At 39.0% G+C, this 22,320-nt stretch overlaps 1 protein-coding gene across 5 annotated transcripts in view; it reads right to left on the bottom strand.

The window, feature by feature from the left end:
• daam1b (dishevelled associated activator of morphogenesis 1b) overlaps positions 1–22,320 on the bottom strand; it is a 79,688-nt gene that overhangs the window by 23,886 nt on the left and 33,482 nt on the right. For all 5 annotated transcript variants that reach the window (XM_017456124.3, XM_017456128.3, XM_017456126.3 and 2 more), the window contains 2 exons: positions 16,379–16,676; positions 5,725–5,814 (listed from right to left, as the gene is read on the bottom strand). In XM_017456124.3, the coding sequence (XP_017311613.1) occupies positions 5,725–5,814; positions 16,379–16,561 (273 nt within the window). In that variant the 5' untranslated portion in view covers positions 16,562–16,676. The remainder of the gene's footprint in view (positions 1–5,724; positions 5,815–16,378; positions 16,677–22,320) is intronic.

Below are 22,320 nucleotides of genomic sequence, written 5' to 3'. Positions count from 1 at the left end.
CTTAACTGCACAAATGTATAAATGATATGCATGTAAGTCGCTCTGGATAGGGTGTCTGGCAAATGCCATAAATGTAGAACTGCAGCAGTACATACACAAGCTAGAGACACTTTTATTATTCTGCCCATTACGAGTGGACAATATAAACAAAATAGCATATTCCAAATGTTTTCCTACAAATTTCCAGTGTGATAAACCTTGAATTACATTAAAGCAAATGGGTAAACTTTAAACTTAAAGGTTAGTCTGTATTAATTTGATTCAAGTAGATTCAACAAATCACCAGCAGGGAAAATCTGTAACATCCAAGATCGTTCAAAATGCTAACAGAACACAAAAAAATGTGATTGCAATATTGCAATAACAAAACTCTGTAAGGCAGAAACATGAGGCCTCAAAACAAATACAAAGCCAGTGTGAAACATTTTCAGAGAGAAGAAACAAGCTGTACTGGGCTGGGTGAAGTATGAAAAACACTTCCCCATCCAAAAGCAAGAAGATGAAAGACCACTATGGGAGCAGAGAGAAGGGCGTTTAAGCACCCACTCCTCTCTTCCATGCAGTTCAACTAGCTCTTAATTAATATTGTGCTTGTTGAACAGGCTGGAGGGGAGAATCCTGGCACGGTGCTGAAGAATCTGCAGACAGCACAGGGCCACTTCACACCCCAGATCTACTAGGTCTCTGGGGAACGGTGCCAGCCAGCTGGTGAGCATATTAGGGGAGAGAGGAGACATGCTGGGATATGCGCCAAAGGCACACAGCACCCCAGACATCCTCCTGCACCTGCCCAATCCACACCTAGCATTGGAACTGAATGTGGGAGATCTTAATTTTCCACTTGGCGAAATCCTTTCTAGCATTTGTGTAATGACTACCAGAGGTCAAGAAACCCAAGCAAGGATCAAAATATTTGGCAAATTCGTCCCAGAGTGATGGATATTCAGACAAAACAAGAGAAGAAACAATTCAAAAGACAAGATAGCTTAGCCAAAAGCTTGTGCCAATAGCTATAAATCAACATAATTGCTTGTTAAATTAATGTTTTTGATTAATTTGAGGTATTAACCATTTAACCCTGCATTTCAAAGGCAGGGTGCACTTGAATATAGTTCAAGTAAATAACAGACTAATCAGGAAAGGCTTAAAAGCAAACATTTAATATGATGGGGAACATACCAGTGTTTCTGGAAAAATAAGCTGACTAGAGCAAATGTCCATAGTGAACACACCATGTTTAGAGATCTTGGCTAATCGCAATACAGCTGTATGTTTGATGAACTGTATTTCAAACATTCAATGAGTAATGTTTCAAGAGAAAATATGGACTGTTCATTCCATCTCCTCACTGTCTGCTTTATCGCAATGTGGATTTGTGTGTTGAGCCATTGTATTCCTTGGCCAGCTGGCCAAGAAACTTGGGCTAAACAAGTGCATGCAACACTGACAGTATAAGAATCTGGTTTCCAGCTTGTGTCTCTAGGGAACAAAAAAAATGACACTGAAGACCACCTGTTCTGTCATAAACATTACAATCCAAGCAAGATGTAGAGAAATGACACAGCATAACATGTAATCTGGCAATTCAACTTAACAAACAGGTTAAAATAGCAAAGAATAAACTTCAATAGTTACACAATAAAAACTTCAGTTATGTCCCAGAGATGTAGCTTCATTAAGCAGCTTTTCTCCAAAGCCAAAGATCTCATCACTCCAGAACACAATTGTGAGCATAAAAAGATGTGTCATAACATTAAATATTTAATTTGAGAGCGATGTGAAAGCTCTGATTACATCTACTTATCACCCCCACAAAGGACCCAAATAAGAAGCAAAACTTTTTTAATCCTCCCTGGCCGGGGCAAGGACAGCTGATACATCCAGCCATGGCCTAGATCCAGGAGTAGCATGCACACCTGACTGCAGTGGGACCAGGAGGCTGAATAATCACTGACAGAACAAGGAGAGACGTCAGCAGAAAGGGCTGTGGACAAAACCTAAAATAGCCTTTGTCCTTCATAGAGAAGTTAAAGGAGGTAGAACCAAGACTGCAGAAATTTTACAACGTGAAGCTTGCTAGCTAATGTAATTCAGGGTGGCTAGTCCTGCTCACAGACTGATGGTGTTGCTAATCAAAGCTGAATGTGAGATATATAATCACTATGAAGCTAATATCAATGCCATCACGGATACAACGTGTGTGGTATTCGAAAATACATTAGCAAACACTAGCCAGCTAACTGTTTCATTACTAATGGTTACAGCTGTATGTCTGGGCTGAAATGAAATAAACAAACTGTTAAGCTTAAACTGTTAAGACTAAAACCCTTTTAACGTTCATTGCTGTCTGATGTATGGATAAAATAATTTGTCTCTTGACTAACAACTATTTTTTTGTGAATGGATGGGCAAAGTAAGTGGCCATTTATAAATACGGGCTAAGTGGGGATATGTGGATTTGTTCAGACAAGGAGTGTAACACAATTATCTGTATTTGTTTAGTGCTCCAAATAACTGTATCTGCTCTTGGATTTGGAAGTGGGCATGGCCTAAACCGGAAAGATTTTTTTTTTCTTTTCCATTTAATTGGATGTGAACTCTACCACTATGCCCCAAGCAACAAGGCTGCTGAAAAACAATCCAATGTTTCATCAAGACATGTTAGATAACAAGAAATCATTTCTAGTATATTTGATTATTTTCATTTAATAATGATGAATAACAACAACCAGAACAACAAAGTGCAGCATGCATACAAGTAAATGTTTTTTTAATTAATCAAATAAACTTGAGAGACCCCAACAGATATATGCTCATCTGTGCACAGAACGTTGTCTGCATGGGCTTTTTGGAGCAGTGGCTCTGCAGCGAACTGACAGGGGAACGTTTGAAAAAAAAAAAAAAGGAAGAAGAAAAAGAAACGTTAAACTGAAATCATATTTGCACAAGCATTACACAAAGCAAGCACTGCCACATCGTGACACAGAGGATTAAGCCACCCCCATTAGACCACTCAGAACGATGGCACCAAAAAGTGCAGAGTTAAAGAAGCAGAACAGAGCAAACATCCCTGCCACTGATGAAAGCAGATAAGCTTTTGTGCAGTCAATCCACAGCCAGCAGACAAGCATCTTACATGGAAGATCAAGATCAGAAGAAAAAAAATTTGGGTGTGGAGCTTCGCCACTACCATCAACCAGAAGAAAAGCCTCCTATTCGTATCTGTTTAGAACATTATATCTATTCATTCTGAATCTTTTGTATTCGTTGCTGTCCTGTTGCATATTTAAATATGTTCATTTTAGTGATATTAAAACGAGGAAAAAAAAATATTTAAAAAAAAAAAACACCTTTAAAAAAATGTAAATGTCTGTTTTGAGAAGCACTGGGTTAAATACAAATACCTTTTTGTCATTGTACAAATAAAAACAAGATTAGGTGACTCATGTTTTGCTCAAACTATGAGTTTAAGGGTATTGCTAAGCTGCAAAGGAAAGCCTGCACCATTGGAATCACTTAGTGGGAAAAAAGGTCAGTTCTGTCATGACTTCCTGCACTGTGCTGAATTCAGGTCTAGGGCCAATGCAAACACAAGCCATTCATTATGCTCCAGTACCAGAGCTGGCAACAACCAACTGTCATTAGCTCTGTGACACTATCAGAAGAATGGCTCCAAGTCTCTCCAGACACCCCTGCTTCTGAATGAACCGGGCTTAATGATGTGGGAGAGAAGTCGAGGGCAACAGAAGGAGGAAATAAGGAAAGAGAAGGTCCACCGCCCACCCCCCACTCATATTCCCAACTTGTCAGCCCAGGCATGGATCTGCACCCTCTTTGAGAAACAAAGGCTGCACCTGCAGGGAGATCTTCCTGTTTGTCTTGGACTGGGAAACATTTCCTGTATGCCCTCTCATCCACCCCCAACTCTCCCAAACTGAGGCCATGCCAAGCCTTTGCACTTTTGGGCAGGCCACTCTGCTGAGTCAGCAGTATTGATGCTACACTGCCAAGACCCGTCCTGTCCACTTGTACTCTGAAAATCCATCTATCCTTATAAACCAAGCTGGGAAATTATGCTGAACTAGCAATGCATCAAATTAATTTACATGAAAAGCAGAACTGGCTGATTTATCCCTATGTTTAGATTTGTCTTGTAATGTACTCCAAATAAAACAGGAGGACAGTAAAAAAAATTTTTTTAAAAGTTCTTTGCATGAGAGAAAATATAAGAACGTCGGTTGGCCTATTCTAGGTGATCTATGTACCCTTTTTAGTTCTAAATACCCAGGGCAATAAGAAATTAGGTCTGTAATTGGGACACAGCATATGTAGCTTGGCTAAGTAAATACCACACTCTCTGAAATGTATCAAGCAGGATTTATTAAACATCTACAGGTTGCATGAACCACAAATCATTAATCATCTCAGCTAATCACAAATCCTCTCAATTTGGTGCAGATAACAATGGTTCACCTCACCTGGGAATGAGAAATCTCATGAACAAATCAGAAGCAGAGTAAAGATGAGCAAGCTCTTCTTTTGTTCACACATGGTTTTCTCCTCACACTCACCGGATTCCTTCTAAATCACAGACAGGTTAGTAATACCTGCTTGTTCTTATTTGTGTGACAAGGGCACGAGAAAGGCCTTTTGTTTGAGGCTAAAACAACAACATTTATGGAAACCAACCTGGTGCCAGCTCCTTTTAGTCTCCAATATGGGGCATGACATATGATTACTTCGAATTTTTTTCCCATTTGAACATAAGGGAGACAGAAAAGTCAATCCCACTGTCACAACTTGAGCATGGAGTGATTTTTCTTCAGACATTGATCCAGTTGGACAAACAAAAGATGGACTTCTAGTGAAGCTGACTGCTGAAACTGAGGTTAATCTGTCAGTGGTTGATAATCTTCTCTTAAAATAGATTAGAGGCATAATGCAACTGCACTTTGTGCCATTCTCCAAAGTACGTCAAGTTCAATTAGGAAAAAGAAATGCAGGAGTTTCGCCAACTCATGGTGTAACAGAAGACAATGCCTAGAAGTTACCTTAAGGCCTGAAAAATGTATTTATCATTACAATTCACTGAAATTCTCAGCATGTATGAAAAGGGCATTTGTCTCATTTGCTGAGAGACCTATGAAAATTCACTGTGAGGTTCAGGATGCAAAGTTGAAGAGCACAGCAACCACAATGGGAAATAAGGGCTGGGCTCACACCTATTAACTACGTGTGAGAAGTCTCAAAGTCTGACCAAAAAATTCCATGTTCTATGGCATTATCTAGGCATAGTGTTGTAGCTGTTGAATTCTTAAAAGAGCACTTAATAGAGAAGCTAGGATCTCCAAAGCATGCTCTCCCACGGCCACTTTTTAATTGGATAATAAATTAGCATTTAAACTGGATAAAAGAGGACCTCTAAAGAGCCTTTTTTGTGCTCGCCCTTTTCAGAAAGCAGAAAACAGGCTTAATGTATACAAAGGCTGACCATAAAAACACACATTATGCAGATGGAGCTCTATTAGCATGCAGACCTTGGATGAAAAGTGGCCACTTTTGGCCAATTAATCTCTGAGCACCTGAGACGAACACGAACTTGTCATCATATTAGAAAATTTATCAATGTATTAAAGCTCAAGCAAAAGCATACAAGTTTATAAAACAGATTTGATTTTTTTTTATCTTACACACAGACACACATCTGCACTGAGCTGTTCTCACCTTCTTCTTGCTGCAGTAGATCTGCCATTTCTTTTCTGCAGGCAATGCAAACATGGCCTCTCTGTGCTTCTCTGTGAGGTCCAGCTCATCCTGGAATATGATAAGAGAATGTGTCAGTGTTTACATACATCAATAAGTGTCGTTCTTTCTTTCTGACTTCCAAAGCAAACTCAAAAGATACAAGTAGAAAGTCCCCATCATTGATTTATTGATAAATAAATGACTGATAAACCATGATGATGAATGACATGCACTAGGCTTGTAAGAAATATTGATTTATTAATAATGTCTCTACATGACATTACACTGCCACCATACTCAGTCCTGTTCAGTCTGATTATATTACATTACCAGACCTGCCACCCTTTGTGTATTTCTGTGTAGGGCTTCTGCAATTTAACATCAACATATGCTAGTTATTACTTAAAAATATGCAAAGGATTTGTTTTTCTCCAAAAGAAAATGGAAGATAGATAATGGAAGCCAATCGCTATATATTAACAGAGAAGCAGAGAACAGAGAGAAAGGTCAGCCATATGGATATTTACAGCTGATTTGTAAAAGGATTAGATCAAAAATGTACTATTAAGGTTTTTTGCTTTAAAAATTCACCATCCAGTTGTATTTTTGCATTTGCCATCGGCGGCAAACAGTTTACAGCACAGCTAATGTGTAATATATAGATGCATCTCAAAAAATTTGAATATCATAGAAAAGTTCATTTTTGAACAAAGCAGTTTTTGTTTTAATCTTGATGATTACGGCTTACAGCGCATGGACATCAAATATCTGAAAATATTAGAGATGCACCAGTAATGTGTAATATTTACACCATTGCTCTGACTGTAATGAACACAAACTGAGAGGCGCTCTGATTTAACATGTGCGTAGTACTTCATGGAAATCAGTGGACCCACAATTAGAACAGAAAGTGCAAGGAACAAGACAGAAGGTGAAATACACCTTTGCTTCAGGGGATAATCACACCTGTGCATTGTAACTGTGTACCTAAGAATACTGCTGTAAAAAAATAAAAATAAAAAATGCTGTAAAGCCTGTCCTATGCTCATTCCAAGACTCTTATTAACGACCTACACATACTGAACATATCTTAACACATTTAGTAGTGTTTACTTTTACTGTTTTACTTTTACTTTTAGTAGTCTTTACTCGTCTACAACTTTACACTGTAATGTCCATAATTGGCTCAGGATTACTGATCAGAAGGTCGGGGGTTCAAGCCCCAGCACCGCCAAGCTACCACTGTTGGGCTCTAGAGCAAGGTCCTTTAACCCTCTCTGCTCCAGAGGTACCATATCATGGCTGACCCTGCACTCTGACCCCAACTTCCTAACAAGAAAAGAATTTCACTCTGCTGTAATGTATATGTCACAAATAAAAGCTTCGTCGTCTTCTTCTAATTCCACTATCTGGTGTCACTCAGTCTGTTTTTCCTCAGGGAGTCTCGGGAGGTTTTTCCTTGCCAATGTCACCTCTGGCTTGCTCATTACGCACCTAAATCTATGTCTGAATTTCAATAAAACTGAACTGAACTGAACTGAATACAGTTGCCTTTTGAACACCTGTCCTGCACAACAGTGGGTCGATATACATGAGCACTTTATACAGACCACCAGATGCTGAAGAACTTACACAGCAATTCCACCTACTTCACACACATAGCTGTGTGAGCAAACACACACACACACACACACAATATACTGTAATGCTTTTTACAATAAAGTCCCCCAATAAACATCTTCACTAGCAATTTCCTTTCATTCAGCCCTGGAAATAGCACACCCACAACAAACACTGTTTGGCCCTTGATAATTGGTCTGACTGCGAGAAAGCCCTTGTGTCCACAACCATAGTTTCTCTGGAACTCTCCAATCATCTGAATTCAACATAATGCGCACACACATAAGCATAACACTTTAGTTCCACTCCTATCATAACGACTGTTGGAGTAAACCTATGCGCTTACATGTGTTGCAGCACCTTCCTTCATTCTGTCACTCCCTCCGGAGGCCTCGGGATAAACACCCCCCCTCACACATGCCTTTACATACCATTCCACACACTCCTAAAATCGCAACAACATGCCCTTCTCATGTTTATCACACCCTGAGCCCAAATGGTGGTGCAGCTACAAAGAAGTTTTCTATGTGGCACACTTGGAGAGTTATAGGTCACAAATCTGTACAAATGTTAAATTAAGATGTGTACTGTTTGGATTACTTTATCTGCATGTTTTAGCAGTGTGACGCTGCTTTATGAGAATAAGTGCAGCCCAGGTGGTTTCGATTCAATCATGTCACCATGCATTGCTTATCAAGTACATCCACTTAACCTTTACACTATCTTCCTCCAAAACAGTTTGTCTGGGTTTTATCATTCAATCATTATCAGTTCGAGGCTGGAAGTTAGGCTCAGACATGTCACACCACCAAATCAGGTCTGGGAATTTTGGGAAGGAGAAACCTGTTTTAAAGCAGGTCAGTCCTTTTCTAGGACAGAGGCAAGTGAGTCGAAAGTAGAGCAGCATATAAAGGATCAGAATATTAAGTGTGTTACCACGTACCCAATTAATATGGTCATTATCTGACTTCGGCAGTTACCAGATTCTTTGAGTACTCATGTTAAAACTTGGATTGAAAGACAAATAGTTTTTTGTTTGTTGGAATTTAAACATCGCATTCTTTCACTTCAGTGGGTTATAATACATTAGGTATCGCATACATCAGAGTTTCTCGTTACCAGGTGATTTAAGATGGGGCCAGTGACTGTAATATTTGGCAATGTTTTCATCATATTTTGGCAACTCTCAATCAAATATCTCCTCAGGGAAAATAAAAACATCAGTTCTTCATGGTTGAGATAAAACAAATTGTGCGGACCACCAGCATCCAACCACTCATATCAATATGATGTCTCCACTTGCCCATCAGTCATTTATGCACAAATTTTTGGGCATTTTGGCCTAAGCAGCATGTGTTTGGGGGGTGTGGCTATCGAGAGAACACTGTCTGGATTTTGAATTTCAAAAAAAGCTAGCTAACCCAGGGGTTCCCAAACTTTTCCAGGGCAAGGCCCCCCAAATGGCATTAACATTTGATCGAGGCCCCCCTTTTGCAAGATGTCTTTAAAACACATTAAAAATACAGACTTCTGAATATATCCCCCTTTTTTTTATTAATAACTACATCTTTGCATTATATTACAATAGGAATTGATTGTGTATGCATGTGGTTGTCTGAGAGTGAGAAAGAAAAAAATCATGTATTTATTTATTTTTCACACCAAATTGTTGAGGTGGCCCCCACTTTGAAAACCACTGAGCTATCCTATAGCAAAATCACTTAAAATGCATACAACCACATTGTATGAAGATTCTTATTCTTTTATGCTTTTACTTCCCATCATGCTGTACCAGTAGCTATTCCCAAATAATATTCAGTTCATATGAAAATTCCATGTAACCTCCCTTTAAATTTGCCATTATTACACTATAATACTGTAAATCCCTGTGGGGAATCTTTGCGTGCCTTCCCATACAGTCACTTGCTTTAGTAATTTTATCAGCAACTACAGAGCGGTGCTAATGTTTTCCTGTCTGGTGGCTCCTGGTGACAGTAACGTCTCTTTTGACCAGCAGGGACAAGAGGAGAAAGGAAGAGTGGCTTCATCTCTTTTCCTGTCGTATCATTCCTCTTCCTGTGAATCTTCTCATCGGAAATGAGATGCACATTCAGCATTCGGCAGCGTTCTATCCTCACCACACACACAAACTCCAATTACATAGCAAGCATTAATCCATAGGGCCATAACATTGATCTGTAGGGTTTTTCCTCGCTATCTTCGCTAAAAGGACAGTGAGCTCCTAAATGGTGAACACAGCACTTTAGTGTCATTTTCTATGTGGAAACAAGAACATTATCAATGCACTTATGAAATCAAAGCTTTTCTTTAAAATAGATATTTGGTGATATAAGGATTTGCTTATATGTGGAAATAGGAAGATGATATTGAACTTTTATTTGAGTTTTAGTTTTAAACATTGTTACTCATAAAGATCATTTAACTCTACTGTATTACATGAGAGATTTGCATTTATACCTAAACACATCTGCCCAGGCTCCTTCACAACATGACAAGTCTGTCTTCATTTTGTGTGGCATTACATCATCCTCATCCTAAAATGGAAAACAGCTTATAATGGGGGTAACTCCTTCCTACCTGAAAGGTCTCATGAAACATAACCCTCTCACAGGGATTAAAAAAAAGAAAAGAAAAAAAAAAGAAGCTATGGCTACATTTACCAAGAAACAAACCCACATAACGTAGAAGCTCAATAAACCTTTCATGAACAGATCCAGGGCACAATTTAAAATGGCATGGTGACTCAACTCTACTGTGGAGACAGTCAAGAGCTCCATTTTTTTCTTCTCCTCCTCAGCATTATCTCCATTTGCTGCACTGTCTGACTAAAGCCAGTCTCATCAAATCTACAACCACCTTTTTATTCTCACTCCATTCAATAGAGAACACCATGAGCAGCTGCATCATTGCTAAGGACTGCATCATTGCTAAGGACTGCACCATTGTCAGTCTCCTTAACGCCCTGCTAACAAATATCCACCTTAAGGGAGTGTAACTAAACAATACTAGACTGAAAAAAGACTCATTGGTCACTCTCCAGCCATTTAATAGGAACGCCTGTACCTCTGCTCATTCATGTAATTATCCAATCAGCCAGTCATGTGGCAGCAGCACAATCCATGAGATTAAGCAGATATAAGTCAGGAGCTTCAGTTAATGTTCACATCAAGCATCAGAATGGGGAACATTGTGATCTCAGGGACATGGCATGGTTGTTGGAGCTAGATGAGCTGGTTTCCTTAGTTCAGAAACTCCTGGGATTATTATTGTTATTATTATACCTTTCTCATCAACGAGGCATTTCTACTCGGAGATCACATCTGATGTTTGATGTTAACATGAACTGAAGCAGTTCTGCATGATCTACGTGATGTTAAGCATTGTGCTGCTTCCACACTATTGGCTAATTGGATCATTGTAGAGCTGCAACAACTAATCGATAAAATAATCGGTTATGAAAATCCTTGTCAAAGAATCTCATTATCGATCAGTTGGTCTGATTCTGAATTTTATTTAAAATAAATGAGAAAATGGTATTGAAAGTATTTTTTATCCGATTAATCAAAAAAAATATCATCCGATTAGGAAAATAATAATAATTATTATAATTGCATGATTGAGCAGAAGTACAGATGTTGCTATTTAATTGGCTGGTGAGTGCATATTTACATTTGATGATGCAATACCCACACACATTTCGTACTACTTATTACTGCTACTTGTTCTTTGTGATGTAGCTAAAAGAGTCGTCGAAAGCAGTGCCTTGCCAGACAGGCATGCAAAGTAAAATGGAGATCCAGCTTGGATAACCGCTATTCAATCACAAGCCAGCACTGGAAAGAACGTCACCAGTGGTATGCACTAGAGACAAAACAACTACAGTGGAAGTGTTTGTGTAATCTACTGTTAAGCTTCAAATAATGTGTTATATTTCTATTTAAATTATTCATACACTACACACGTTATGGTTCTTACCCAAAAAATTCAAGTGGTTTCTCGGTCCATTTTTGTTTATCTAATAAAAATAAAAAGTTGTTCAAATATTTGCTCTTTAATGGAAGCTGGTGTTCATGCACTTGAGTGCAAAGTGATTAGAGTTGCAAAGTTTATAAGAGAATGGCCTTGGTAAGTAAAACACAGTTTGGCACAGACTACATCACAGAATCCTTCTATGGCATTGCCTTCTTAGTCATGGTTTACACCTTCATCTCCAAGCCATATAAGGGAATACAAAGACCCTAGGATCAAATCAACAGCGTTTCTCATTAGGCTTTGTCTGCTCCCAGCATTGTTAGGTACACATAATGTCCTGTATGTACCCAGTACTATTACAAAGACCTTTCAGTTCTTTAAAAAGAAATCTTAAATTAACCTTTAGTGAAAAAAATCTCCAGTTCACAGGCAACATATTATTCTCACATCATGCAGATAATTTATCAACAGTAGTCTGTCATCCATTGACTTTCATTTGCAGTATGAATTTACCCACAACAAAGAGTTCTTTTTGAAAGCGATAACCTAGAGCTCTGCCAAAAACTCTCTGCAAATCAATCTCTGATTGATTCTAACTTCATTTAGTCATTAGACAAAGGACATGACATGGGGTTTAGCATGAACACTAGATTGAAGTAAAATAAAAGTAATCGTGTTGTGTATCCTCTAAGAATATCACAAGGATACACTGAGCTGCATCACATTGGCAGCGCACTATAAATGATCCGTTCTATTTCTTTGAAACCTTTTCAGCCCTTTGTGAAGCATTAACGTTGTGGATAGTCATTTGCTTTAACAATTTAATTAGAGATCTTCACCTGATAGGAAACCTTCTCTAAACAACCTTATGAAATTTACACTCTGCATGTTGACTTGCATCGTGAAAGCACAGCACGTGGCAAAGGCCGTAAATGCCTCTGTAAAGACTGTGAAAAGACTGACCGGAGCTGCTGTCCTGTACAGCAATTCAAAACCAAAGCAGGCTTAAGAAATGGCCAGAAAAAAACACAAGCAATTAGTCTACAGAGCAGGCCAAGACATAAGGACACTCAATAGGACTCATTTATATGCAAAGAGGGTCAACATTTTAGGTGTAAGCTAAGCCAATAGACCACAGGGGTTGGCAGAGAGCAGGAAAGAACAAGGAAGAACAGGGGATTAAAAAAAAGAAGAAACAAGGCAAGTGTAAGACAGAACAAAGAGTGAAAGAGTAAAAGAGAGATAGAGAGGGACAAGGAAATAAATTGCCAGTCCTGGCAGGGTACTGTTATTCCTCCTCAAGCCATCTCAATTTGATCTCATTTAGGCACGCTGCTATAATTACTTCAAATTTCACAGCGGGGGCGGGGATGGTGGAGGCTTTGGGACTGAATAAATTCACCATGGCGCGGCACATTCCCATTCATTAACTCTGTATGTGGTCAGGGCATAATAAGAAAAAGTCATTACTACATTAATATTAAATGATAGTTATTCTTTGCTTTCAAAATAGCTTATATATCAGTGACATCAAAGATACTGAACTAGAAAAAAAAAAACCTCAGTTCTTTGGGGGGGACAAATGACATAGAAATCTACTTCATACAATATACACCAACATATTCAATGATAAACATATCAAGTCATAAGAAAGATTCAGTCTGTATGAAGGCATTGCCAAACTATAAAACAGAATTGAAAATTCACAAGTTTACATCGTAGGATTGATCTTGTCTTGGAAACCAACCATGTAATTCACTATAAAACCCTCCATCCATCAATGGGATCGAATGGTTGGTAAAATGTATTGTATTTGAAGGCATCCATTGGCTTTCTCCAAACATAGACACATCCAGAAGTAAAGAAAATGTGTGGGGAGAGTTGCTTCTTAAGCAGAAAGTATGCTTCACTTTTTACGCGTACGCAAGGAACAGCGTACAGTACGCGTGACGCAAATTTCCTCATCAGCAGAGTACGATTTATCTAACCGCGCATACTTTGTACACGCAGGTCACATGTGCGCATTTAATTCTTTTGCACTATTTAGTTGTTCCAGAAGGTGGCAACAGTGACCCAGGGCTGTTGATTCTCAAGGTAATTGAAGAAAAAAATGGAATAAAACGGAAGAGACAGAAATGAGTGCAGGTTAGAAAAAATTTGTATAATTCTATAATATAAGAGTATAAAGATTTGTATATGGGTGCTAATTGTGGTGAGAGATTGCCCAAACATTGCTCTTCATGTTGTTGTGATTCTTCTTCCTTGTCATCCTTCACACCAGAAGACCTGCTTTACTGCTCTGTACTGACTCTTATAGGCCAGGAGAGGTAGTGCATGTGTCGACCGCCTGTGTACACGTACATGTCAAATGGAGTATACTTTGAAAGGCTATGTGACCGACTGTGCGCATACGCTAGCATAACAAAACAAAACATACCAGAGGCTTTAGGTTGTTTGTGTCTTACGCCAGGTCCTGTGTTAATATCCAGTGACTGTAAGCAATGTTTGAATAGTAACTCAAGCTTTCTGAGGTTCTTAATGCATAATGTTTAGTGGAGCTGGTCAAACAGCTGTTGCTGAAATTCTGTGTCCATTTTTAAATGCAATTTTCTGATTTACTAATCGTTTTCTTTTCTATTAAATTTTCCTGTTCTATTCTAATTTTCTAATTAACTATTCTGTAAAGCATCCATTTATACATATGGATATATCCATGGATACATATCCGTGAGCTTTTTGCTTGTAACCATATACTTTTTTGCAGATGTAGTTTGCCTGCTTGATGTACACGGTCATGATTTTCTTGACTAATCTCCTGGAGACTAATAATGATGCAGCATTTGTTATTTAAACCCTATTTAAGTTTTTCCTTGTGGGACAGTACTGCAAGTTCAAATGACTCTAAACAAGATCTTTTATATTACACCAATCAGCCAATTAAAACCATCTGCCTAATACGGTGTAGGTTCCCATTGTGCCACAAAAACAGCTCTGACCCATTGAGCCAATGACTCCACCCCTGAAGGTGTGCTGTGGGATCTGGCACTAAGACATTAGCAGCAGATCCTTTAAGTCCTGTAAGTTGTGAGGTGGAGCCTCCATGGATTGCACTTATTTGTCCAGCACATGCCACAGATGCTTGGATCAGATTGAGATCTGGGGAAGTTGGAGGCCAAGTCAACACCTTGAACTCTTTGTCATGTTCCTCAAACCATTCCTGAACATGTTTTACAGCGTGGCAGGGTGCATTATCCTGCTGAAACAGGCCACTGCCCTTAGGGAATACTGTTGTCATGAAGGAGTATACAGTACTTGGTCTGCAACAATGTTTATGTTGGTGGTACATGTTAAAGTACATTTACATTTATTCCTTTAGCAGACGCTTTTATCCAAAGCGACTTACAAATGAGAAAATACAAGCAAAGCAATATATCAAGCAGAGAACAATACAAGTAGTGCTACCATACAAGATCCGTTAAATGAGTTCCAGAAGAAGCAAAGTACGCAGAGGTGTAAGTGCCAGAGTAATTTTTATTTTTTTTAATGGGTTGGTGAGGTGTTCATGGAAGAGGTGGCTCTTTAGCTGTTTTTTGAAGATGGTGAGAGATTCTGCGGTCCAGATTGAGGTTGGAAGTTCATTCCACCACTGAGGAACAGTTACTTGGAATGTTCTTGAAAGGGACCTTGAGCCACGCTGAGTAGGTGCTACTAAGCGTCGGTCGTTGACTGATCGCAGATTGCGTGAGGGAACGTAAGCCTTCAGGAGAGAGTTGAGGTAGGAAGGTGCTGTTCCAGACAAGGTCTTGTAGGTGCGCATCACCTACAGGTAATATCCACATGAACGACAGGACCTAAGGTGTCCCTGCAGAACATTGCCCAGAGCATCACACTTCCTCCACCAGCTTGCCTTCTTCCCATAGTGCATCCTGGTGCCATCTCTTCCCCAGGTAAGTGACGCAGTCCACGTGAAAACGTGATTCATCAGACCAGGCCATCTACTTCAATTGCTCCAAGGTCCAGTTCTGATGTTCACATGCTCAACGTAGGTGGCTTCCGTGATGGACAGCGGTCATCATGGGCACTCTGGCTAGTCTGCAGCTACGTAGCCCTATATACAACAAGTTGCAATGCACTGTGTGTTCTGATACATTTCTATCACAGCCAGAATGACCTTTTTCAGCAATTTGTGCTACATTACTCTTCTGTGAAAATGGACCAGGCGGGCTAGCTTTCACTCCCCACGTGCTTCAATATGCCTTCAGTGCCCATGACCCGTTGTCCTTCCTTGGAAACACTTCTGGTCGGTACTTACCACTGCATACCGGGAACACCCCACAAGACCTGCTGTTTTGGAGATGCTCTGAACCAGTTGTCTAGCCGCCACAATTTGGCCCTTGTCAAAGTCACCCAGATCGTTACGCTTGCCCATTTTTCCTGCTTCCAACATATCAACTTTGAGAACTGACAGTTCATTTTCTGGCCAATATACAGTACCCCACCCACTGACAGGCACCACTGTAATGAGATAATCAATGTTATTCACTTCACTTGATAAACACAGAGCTCAGTTTTCCTGTTTGAATAGGGCTTTAACAATCTGCCATTTAAACACAAACTATTTTCTCTGCTGTACTCTGTAAGTTGTATCAGGTTGTTTTGAAGTTAGACCTGTACTATAGCGGACACATATAGCTGACGTTAAACCCAATATGACTCATCAGTGTGCCTGCCTTTCTAACTGTGATTACGTTCAAAGTCCTTCATTTATGGGGTTGTGTTCACGTCTTTTGTCCTCTGTAGGAGTGTATCAAGTATCACTGCACCCAGAATCAGCACTCAAATACATCAACATTACATTGGCAGAAATGCCTTTAAGCTTATTTTTACAACAATATAATCAGGAACAGAAATGAAAACATATAGTATTGTGGAAAAAAAAAAACACCAGAAGAAGGAGGGTTGTGATTAAGTCATAGTTGTAGGAATGGAGATATGTTCTCGGTTGCATGCTGACACTCACCACAAGTTCAGAGAACATGCAGTCCAGCTCATCGTAGCTGGGAATGGGGAGCGTGGGCTCCATGGTCTGCAGGACAAAGTCCTCCCGCAGCCGGTAGGTGATCTCCGGGTGGTCATTGCTCTGGAAGCAGCAGAAGATAAAGGATCCGCCACGACCTCCACCACCACGTTTACGAGGCGCCATGGCTCCTTGAGGGGAGGGGGAGGGGTAAGGGTCAAGGGTGAGGGATAAAGGGTAAGGGGCTGGTGTTCCTCCCTCAAGTGCCTCAGCTATCTAGACCCGTCTCTGTCACAAAGACCTAAGATAAGAAATATTACACACACAAAAAAAAGTTGATCAGTGGTCAATCCATATGTAAATCTAAAATAACACAAACCAGTCAAAAGGTGTATCAGTTTCAATGGAGTCCATGAATGAACTAGAGAAACACCAGTGTATCTTATCCTATTTCAGAGGATGCATTACTACACTTTACAACCATACATTGATCACTTAACAGGGCTGTTTTGAATATGTGAAGCACAGGAAGTGAAGACAGCCATTAGCTTGGAAACTCTTCAGAGCTACTTAACGATTACAGTCTGTTTCATTACAATCAATTCATATACCAGTCTGAAGTCCCAAACAATTCATCCTAAGCATACACAGAGGGGGTACTGTCCTGTTGACTTTGGTCTGGCTCAGGTTCATTTATAAAGGTTGATGGAAAAGTAATAGAGGTGCTAGTGTCTCATATCAGATATAAAATCTCATTAAATGGTGCGAACATTGCTGAGTGGACCTGAGCTGATTTGTCCCTCCAATTCAGTTAGCTTGCAATCGCACAAAGTGGAGTCCACGTAATGTAAAAACAATGATCACAGCCCTTAACATTACCTGACCTAATCATAAGCCTACTATTGTTTTGATCATTTACAATTACAGCATTTAGAACACACCCTTAACCAGCAGGACTTACAGAAATGCTTTATAGTCTCTCTCAAAACATATCCTCATGCAAGTTCAGAATACCATTAGAGAGAATTTAGCACTGAATAAAAAGAAAACAAACAATACAAGAAAGAAATGAAATAAGTGCTGATTCAAGTGCTTGGTGAAGATGTAGATCTTTAGTCCGAGTTCGAAGACAGCCAGTGACTCAGCTGTTTAGACAGCCAGGGAAAGTCCATTCCACCACCTGGTTGCCAGGAGAGAGAAGAGTCTTGATGCATGTCTTCCTGGTAACTTAAGGGGAGGGGGGCAGGGGGGGTTGTTCATTTGAGCCATGCTCAAAGCTCAAAGGGAGCGTAGTGCAGAGTAGGGTGTGATTCATCAAAATCTGGTATCAAAAGGTGTTACTCACCACTGAACCCCTACAACTAATAGATAATCACCATAATATCAGGACCAAAAATGATATGCCTGACAATAGGATAAAATAGAAAATATGATGATATGCTTTCATTAAACCATATTCTAACTCACAGAACATACCTCTAGAAGTGTAAATGATGTAAAAGAAGGCAATGGACTGCGTATACTGATATAAATGGCTCCAAAAATATCAGGAAGCATCATGCTGGGACAGCACAAACCTCTATATTGCATGTGAAGAACCGGTTATGTTACAGGCTGACTATGAGTGTTCTTATCACAGCTGGACACCCTCAAGACCCACAGATAAACAATGGGAAAATCTATAACCTTGCTCAAGCTGACTTTAAATAATGTAAGACACACTGATAAAAAAACCCCACACTCTTACAATCTTTTGTATATAGTGAAAAAGGGTGGTATTTTTAGCAAGTCAAAAATAACATGGGTGGACTGTTGTGAAATATTTCCTTGCACTTTTTAAATAACAGACTGGGGTATGGACCCCCATCTGCTGGCTGTTGGTTACCAATATAATCCACACAGCTGGAGCAAAGCTGAACCCTAACCATTTTACCCCGTCTGCCGCCACCAAGGAATCTTGAGGAGCCCAACCCAAAAGGCTGAGATAATCCGGTCCCAACTTCTCATTCACTTACACTTGGTTCTAAACCCCGACATGAAGAATATAGACAAACTCATTTTAAGATAAGTACAAATTCCATCCTAATATGTTTGTGCATGGATTCTGTTAGACCAGACAAACTGAGATGCACAGTAAGGCAGAGGTTCTGAGGTTTGGTTGAGTAGATAACCCCAGATTAGGCAAGAGAACATGAGTATGCTTGCATTCCTCTTCTCTGTGGTGCAATAGATTGGTATGAGGTGCCTCTCTGAGTTGATATCTGCATAGCCCTCATCATCGCAGACAAAGAACAAAGAAGTATGAAGCCTCACGGTTTACAAGCTGCTTTGCCTCTCTCGGAGTCTGAGTCTGTGATCAGATTACATTGCCGATCACATTAGTCCAGGCCATGGGGGTAGTATTAGAATTGCTGTGAGACAATAAATAAGTGATCTATTTCCCAATAAAGTGGAATAGTATGTTGTAGATTTCATCTAAATGAATGCACCAGATCAAATGGCAAATGCTACTCAAGTTTAGCTAGTCTATTCCAGGACTCTGGGGAGTGTCCTGACTCCAGAACAGGACTCAATTCCTCATACCTTTTTTCAAACCATCGCACTCCTCACATCCTGAGGCTTTTTAAAGCCTGCTCATGCTTGTGCTCTAAAAGCTCTAAAACACTGCATTTAGCAATCAGCTATGGACGCTCATGTCTTTTTTTTTTTTTTTTTTTTTTTACATCGCGTTTATCCATTGCTTAGAATGTGTAGAATGTAGTGGCTGACTAAGAACTAGACAGGAGAGAACAAACCGCAGCAACAGAAGGAGAGGAAAAGCATTGGGATCCGGCATAAAAAGAAAAGATATTCGCTACAGAGTTTAAGATGGACATTTTTCAAGATGTGACAAATAAAATCTTGATTTTTGAATCTTGAATCTAGCTACACAAATAGAAAACCATGGGTCGGTTATATATGCCGAAACCTGTGAGTAAGTGAAGTGATGGGTTGGTTACCAATAGAGACCAAATACAGGTACTCTTTAAAGCAGATGATTCCAATAAAGTCATTAGACCACTTTAGTCTGTTTTCATTCAGTTCAATCTCCTGAGCCAAAATCAGTATAGAGAATGGTACAGCCTGTCTCAATTGCTGGGAGGGCTGGACTGAGAAACTGCTGTTTAGACCATATATATATATATATATATATATATATATATATATATATATATATATATATATATATATATATACACACGGCCACTTTATTAGGAACACCTACACACCTGCTAATTCATGCAATTATCCAATCAGCCGATCATGTGGCAGCAGTAAAATGCATGAAAGCATGCAGATACGGCTCGAGAACTTCAGGTAATGTTCAAACCAGACATCAGATGCATGACATATTTCAATATTAAAGTAACAGCTGATGTCTTCTACAAGTCTCAAATCAGGCCAGCTTGTTCACTCATGATCACTAGGGATAGGTCCTATTCTGGTTCGGAAAATTTAGTCCGACCATAATTACGCTCAGCACATCCACATACGCAGATTATTTATTGTTAGTCATTCTTCCAAGGTGCATCATATTTCTTATGTCTAATTACAAATAATTGCTATTAATCAGCAAAAAAAAAATAACACTCGCGGTTAATTTCCCATCACGGAGAAGAGGAGGAGGCCATGTCAGCAAGTGTTATTTTCTTTGGCTATTAGGAGGAAAATAATTTCAAATTAAGAGCAATAACCTCCAACACTGACTTCTCTTAAGATAATAAAAGCACACCTACAGATATGCACTGATAAGCAAAGCTATATTTCTTTGCAATACATTAAACAAAAGATACTGTATCACCTAATCTCCACATACCAAGCTGTTCTCTGATTTCCCTCAAAACAGAGCCTAAAGGTTTCTGGATACATGTGGCAACCACAAAAGAACCTTTATTTCCATAGAATTACGCAGGAGCTGAAGCATTTCACATTTTGTATGGTACTCAAAACACAAAAAGAGACAGCATCCTATGGAACGTACAAGCAAAAAATGAACCCTTTTAAGAAAGTCTGAGACTAATGTCACTGTTTAAGCAATGGTTACTAGACAAATAGAAAGAACTAATATGGAACATATAAGCTTACATTTTACATCTAGAAAGCACATTTTTGTTCACCTGCATAAACTGAGAAAAACAGAAATTAACCTGATGACAAACTATCCTGTGAACACTGGTTAGCAGTTTTGCCATGGGGAAAAATTCCAAAAAAGAAACATAATCCATCAACCTCATAACTTGAACCCTAAACCTCCCTCTCAAGAGCGATTCTTCCTACAGCATGCTTAGACACACTCATATAAATCAAGTATCTCAATATTATTTATATATATATAAAGTTATTTTTGGTGTTGGCCAATAGTGAAGAGTAGAACATTAAGCCAAAGAGAACCACACTTTTACAAAGTTTTTGATCTCCTCACTTACACAAAGCTCACAAATATTAAAACAAAGTGACCAAAACGTCCTTTGGGCAATACTGATTTATGTTATGAATATAAATGTATTTATTTAACACAAGCATGCCAATGGGTAACATTTCATGAAAGCAGAAACTTTCTAATATGAAGGGTACAGAACCGGCCATACAAGTTCTACATGGTAATTTTGACACACAGATAAACACCACTGTAGATCCTCCCAATACCATGAACAAATCTGATCTAATGGCAACTTTGCACTGTCTGACCATCAGCAAATACACTACTGCTTTATGTCTAAAGACTGTGGGCGATATTTAAAACAATCAGTAGTATGTAGTAATTAGTGCACGCAAGTCTCAGCATATATTTCGTACTCTTTTCTGGCCACAAGCTTCAGAATCTTAGAGGCAGCAATCTGATTCATCCTCTGCAAGAGTCATTTATTTATTTATACATATTTTTTAAGTTTTTGTTTTGTTTTACTTTTGCAAGTAATGTTCATCCTAATTAAACGTGGATAAATGTGCATAGTTAATAAAACTAAAATCATAAGTCATAGTAAAAATCGAACATAAATTCACCAATCAACATCATATTGAGAACTTACTCTGTAATATCTTTCAAAATCAAGACATACAGTGCCCTCAATTAATATTGGCACCCTTGGTAAATATGAACGAAGGCGGCTGTGAAAAAGTGTCTTTATTATTTAACCTTTTGATATTTTGCTCACAAAATTCACCAAAATATTCTGCTCTCATGGATATCACACAATTGCAAACAAAATACAGGTTTATTTAAAAAAAAAACAAACAAAAAAAAAAAACCCTTTGTTAAATATAGGTGTGCAACAATTATGAATTCATATATGAAAAATATATTTGAAGTATATTCCCCTTGATATTTTACATTTCTACATTTAGTATACCTGGATGACTAGGAACAGGAAATTGTTCAATGATGACTTCCTGTTTCACAGGGACTTCCTTCCAGGTTTACTTCTGGTCCCAGAGAAGCCCTAATCTGTCCCACAGGTGTCTCTCGACACTGCACATTCCACACACAGCCAGCTGGCTTTAACCACAAACCTACTCTCATCTCAAAGTTTACCCTGTAGCCTCCATGAATCAACTCTCTAATCAAATCAAACACTCTCATTGGCACACAGGCTCCATGTGCTACTATTTAATGCAAAATAAATTCAAATGGTGATAACTCCTCTAGTAAGGTTTACTAATAAAATACATTTTACACTTTTCAATTGTGGTCCCCTCTTTACTATAAAGCCCTACTATAATTTCCATTGTCTACCTTTCCACCGTGCACAACAGTTCATATTACCATTTGAATATTCAAAGCTTTCAACGAATGTAACGTCTGTTATTTCACATAATACAAACCCTGCTTTGTTTTGGAACCCCAATCCAGGAAGCTGTTCAGAACCTGTTGCTGCATTTAACTGCATGTTGTTTATGAGAAGATA

Source organism: Ictalurus punctatus, chromosome 25 (genome assembly GCF_001660625.3).
Source record: "Ictalurus punctatus breed USDA103 chromosome 25, Coco_2.0, whole genome shotgun sequence".
Taxonomy (NCBI): domain Eukaryota; kingdom Metazoa; phylum Chordata; class Actinopteri; order Siluriformes; family Ictaluridae; genus Ictalurus; species Ictalurus punctatus.
This window is presented reverse-complemented; position numbering and strand designations above follow the sequence as displayed.